This window comes from Rutilus rutilus (assembly GCF_951802725.1).
Source record: "Rutilus rutilus genome assembly, chromosome: 5".
Taxonomy (NCBI): domain Eukaryota; kingdom Metazoa; phylum Chordata; class Actinopteri; order Cypriniformes; family Leuciscidae; genus Rutilus; species Rutilus rutilus.
In genome coordinates this window covers 18,103,733-18,108,960 of record NC_140213.1, presented here as the reverse complement: position 1 = coordinate 18,108,960, position 5,228 = coordinate 18,103,733, and the positions used below count along the sequence as shown (strand labels likewise).

At 34.4% G+C, this 5,228-nt stretch overlaps 1 protein-coding gene across 1 annotated transcript; it reads right to left on the bottom strand.

Moving 5' to 3' along the window:
* Positions 1–735: 735 nt before the first annotated feature.
* On the bottom strand, positions 736–4,491 carry LOC311290442 (extracellular calcium-sensing receptor-like; the record flags this gene model as incomplete). The annotated part of the gene is made up of 6 exons (XM_084408917.1): positions 736–1,649; positions 1,803–1,926; positions 2,557–2,784; positions 2,890–3,645; positions 3,733–4,021; positions 4,283–4,491. 6 exons carry the CDS (start codon positions 4,489–4,491, stop codon positions 736–738), a joined length of 2,520 nt encoding a protein of 839 aa, XP_084265043.1.
* Positions 4,492–5,228: the final 737 nt, after the last annotated feature.

Here is a 5,228-nt window from a genome sequence, read left to right as displayed (position 1 = left end):
TTTATATACAACAGACGTACAATTTTTGCCTGGAATATATTAACAGAATAGGTACCTGTTAGTTTTAAAATAATTACATTATAAATAATTTGCTTGTATATCTGGTTGTACACCTTTATTACCCAAAACTTAACATATTGTTCCCTTATACCTACACGGAGGTACACTATAATTACAGAAACATACACCGTAATTTCGGTTTACTTACGAAGTTCTTTGCAGGTTGTATATCTGCTTGTTACCCCTTTATTACCCAAAACTTAACATATTGTTCCCTTATACCTACACGGAAGTACACTATAATTACAGAAACGTACACCGTAGTTTCGGTTTACTTACGCAGTTGTTTGCGGGTCGTAATCTAAAGTGTTACCTAAATAAGACTTAAATGACATTTAATACAATAAAGTTGAGATTACTTGGTTAAATTGTGCAGACTCATTGCCTTAATTCAATTAAGTAAACATAAATTAATTTTACAGTGCAGTATAACCTCAGAATGGATTATTATTATTATTTTACATTTTGCATATATTAAAGGTACTATTTTTGATATAACTTATACCACTGCATTATATTTTGTTTAATATAAAAGTCTGTTTTTATCAGTTTATAAGCAAATGTTTTTTCATGAATTTACTAAATGTTTTGTCTTTAAATAAATAATAAAAACATTAAAAAAAAATAAAAAAACACCAACATGTTGCAATATTAATATAGACGTAATTTTATTTGTCAGTAGGACTTAGATGTTGTTTTTCCCATCAGATGTTTCTTTGTATTTTGCTCAGGCTTATACAGAATGATATAACATTTAGGTGCAAATATGCAGAATAGTAAACCAAAGCTTGAGGCTAAAATGGCAAATATCTCCACAGCTACAGTGAATTTTCCAGGAGAACTGACATAAGCTGGGATAAATGTGATCCATACAGCACAGAATATGAGCATACTGAATGTGATGAATTTGGCTTCATTGAAGTTATCAGGCAGCGTGCGAGCCAGAAAAGCCAAAATGAAACACAAGACACCAAGTAGGCCAAAATAACCCAGAATAGCCCAGAAACTTATAGTAGAGCCCAGACTGCACTCAAGAATGATCTTTTCCTTGTAATGTTTCATATTTTTGTAGGGAAATGGAAGAGATATTGTTAGCCAAAGCACACAGATAAGAAACTGTATAAGTGTAAAGGCAAGAACACTGAGTCGTTGTTGTGAAGGCCCAAACCATTTCATGACATTACTTCCTGGAAGTGTGGCCTTGAAGGCCATTAATACCACTATTGTTTTCCCCAGAACACAGGAGATACAGAGGACAAAAGTGATCCCAAACGCTGTGCGACGCAACATACAGGACCACTCAGTGGGCCGACCAATGAAAGTAAGTGAACAGAGAAAACACAGAGTCAATGAGAAGAGCAGCAGGAAACTAATCTCTGAATTGTTGGCTTTTACTATGGGGGTGTCCTTCTTGCTGTAAAACAGGATGGCCACCAGCACAGTTAATCCTGCTCCGAACAGTGAGAAAAAGACTAGCACTATACCCATAACTTCTGTGAATGACAGAAACTCTATAGCCTTTAACACACATTTATTTTTCTCAGCATTAGACCAGTATTCCCCTGGACACTGCTTGCAGTTATTTGAATCTGGAAAGGAAGTTGTGATCACTATAGTTAGGGGAAAATGTTTTCATTTATGAACTCCTTTGACAAGATACCGCATCCTGAACAGCAAAATAAGAACACAAAAAGAGCAACTAAATAATTTTATATGAAACCGTGAGATGGGCTGAATATTACCTGTCTCATTACTGATTTCTCCTTCTGCACATGGAATACAGTCACAACAGCAGACAGGTCTTCCTTTCTGTGCAGCCTTCCTAGTGCCTGGAGGACAGCTCTCACTGCACACAGACCTTGGCTTCTACATAGAAAATACATTATATATAGTTTTACAATAAGGTTTCATTAGTAAACATAAGTTCATGTATTAACAAACATGAACTAACAATGAACAAAACATTTGTTACAGTATTTATTAGTCTTTGTTAATGTTAGTTAATAAAAATACAGTCGTTCTTTCTTTGTTCATTTTAGTTCACAGTGCACTACCTAATTTTATTTTTTAAAGATTTTAATCATGTTGAAATTAACATTCATTTTCATTAATAAATGCTGTATAATCTTGTTCATAATTCATGCTATCTAAAGTAGTTAACTAATGTTAACTAGTGAAACTGTATTGTAAAGTGTTACCTATAGTTATTTATACTGACTCTGAAAAAAAAAAAAAAAGAACATTAATTTGTAAATATTATTGAGTACAGAATCTTGCATGGTTAAAGCATAACATGAAGCCAATGGAATATTTTGTATACTGTTGTGCCCTAAACTTTAAATAGGTGCAGAGCTTGAAGTATCTTTGAAGTACTATGATGAAGTATCTTTTGTCTTTCATAAAGGACAAGTATTTATTTATTTAAAAAATAAATAATTGATATTACATTTACTGTAAATTAAACACACCCTGTATTACAAACAGATTGCCATTTACCTCCAGATGTCCACCAGCCCAAATAATATTTTTAGTGTTAAGCATAAAGCTCTGGTCAGGGGGAAGTGAGGCATCAAAGTAACCCACTGGTTTAAACTGGAATGATTCATCTGAGTCCTGCTGCCAGTTCACGACTTCATAATGGGCTACTGCACCACCAGTGCTGTCAAACCACACATGATCTCCAAACTTTACGGTAAAATTTACTTTTTTTAGAGCTTCAACCACCTATTGAAAAAGACAGTTTTGGTACATTATTTTTGAGGCATAGGCTATTAACACTTTCTCTCTTTCTTTCTATTTTTTCTATTTTTTCTTTTTTTCTTTTTTTACCTGTTTTGGTTGTATTGTCAGACCTTTCTCACACCCTTCTTGTTCTTTGCACTTCAATAAACTGTGTAGAGAATAAGCCACAGCATAAACTGCTTTGTAGACGTTGCTTGCATATCTTTGTTCAGGCACATCTTCATTGTTTTGTTTTAGTGTAAGTAGATCTTGATATCTGCTGCACCTTAATGCATATTGAGAAGAATTCCCCTCAATCTGTGAGCATGGAAAATCTGTGTCCCAGAATGCCTTAATAACATAATCTGAAAACTCGTCAATTTTGATATTTCTAAATGCAAACCCCAGTGACCCTCCCATCACATGAAAACTCTTTGGAGTGATCAAACTCTTTGCAGTTATCCATCCCTCCCCTCCAATCAGTTGAAAGCCTGTAATATTCTGAATATTTAGCTGATCAATAAGCAAGCCCATTTCAATAAGTGAAACAAATGCAACAATCACTTTTGCTGTGCTTTTTTTAATTGTGTCGACCACTTTTTTGAGTTTTTCAGTCTCTGTTCGATAGAATTTCACAGAGTACTCCACACAAATCCCCTCTTTCTGAGCTGTATTCAGAAATATGGCCATAACATTGTTTCCATAGTCATTGTCACTGTTCACAGCTCCCACCCAAGACCAGCCTAATTGCTTGACTATGTATGCAAGTGCTCTGCCTTGGTGGTAATCACTAGCAATAGTTCTGAAGAATGAGGGGTAATCTTTCCTATTACTGAGGCATTCACATGAGGCTGAGTGACTTATCTAGAAAAATAAACAAAGAACAAACAAACATTGAAACAGTCATCAGTGTGGTGATTTTGTAAAATGTCTGGTGTCACTACTCCTTACCACTGGAATTTTAAAAGGTCCTGTAGTTCTGGACAGAATCACTGTGGCAGAAGACTCAGTTTCTCCAATGATAGCATGTATAGGAGACTGTCCATTGCATCTATACTCAGCAGAAAACTCTGGCCCATTCATCAGCCCCATAGTTGCACTCATAGCAGACAGTCTTGAACCACAGGTATCATAAATCCGATAGCCAATAGAAACATTTGGGAGCAAACTTTCACTTCTGTTAATCTCTTCAATTGCAAAAATCATAATTTGAGCCATCCTGAAATCTCTTAAATTCACACTGTGAAAACATTAAACTATAATGATCAACTAACAATTAATAAAAATAAAAAGTTAGAAAAGTGAACAATATTTTTTGCTTTCAGTTTAAAAAAATAAAATAAATTCAGATACTCATGTTTGAAATATCATAACATTTCAGATATTATAATAGTTTGCTGTTATACAATACATTTATAAATATAATGCATTTAAGATTTCATTTAAAATATCTGTTTGTTTTAAAAACATTATCTGACATAATGCTTCCAATGTAACAAACCTGGAGCATGACAGAAGCTGAGGTTTTCGTGTAAACTGAAATGATGGTAAAGTTTCTTTACTGCGTATTGCAAAAAGTGCACCAATGGTTATGTCTCCGTTCTCGGAAAGCAGCGGGGACTTAGGTTCTCCTATAATTCGGCAAAGAGTGTTTCCCGCCTTGGTATGAAGTTGATGGAAAACCAGGAATATGTAAAGAAAGAGAAGCATTCTAACCATTGAGCTCAGCTGTGGCTGCCAAATGCAAATTACTTGACATTATTTGCACTTTTATAGACATAATTAGTATGGATGAATGACTAAGAATGTAGCCAATGATCTCACAGGGTAGGGCATGAGTCACGTCTTGCATGTTGTTTTAGAATGTTTTTATCTATATACAGTCACACTTGGTTGCTTGAAAGTATATTTTTGCAATAGTAAATATTTCTGTTACTGTATTGAACTTACACCAGTTTATATATGTGTTTCTGTGTTTTCAAGAAGGCCCTGCAGTTTAAGTAAGGTTTTTTTAAAGCAACATAACAGGAAGCACATACTCAATTTTGAACTAATTCTTTCATTGAGATATGTTTCTCGTGCACAGAATGAAGAACAAAAGAAAGACCCACACACTAGCAGTACTTGCAAAAGTATCAAAATAATTGTATTCAGTGTTTCGGTCCCATGACCTTCATCAGGCATATACAAGGCCATAGGACCGAAACGCTGAATAAAGCTATTTTGATACTTTTGCAAGTACTGATATCTATTACCTGCAGGTGTGCGAGGGTAAGTATTAATTGATTGTTTCATGCACAGAATTAACAATTTGTGGATATTTTTTAACATGCTAATTCACAAAATGCATTTTGTTATACACAAAGCCTCTTTTTTGAATCAATTACACTGCCCGACCAAAAAAAAAAAAGTCCAACCATTCTTCCACAATTTGAGCCTGATAAATC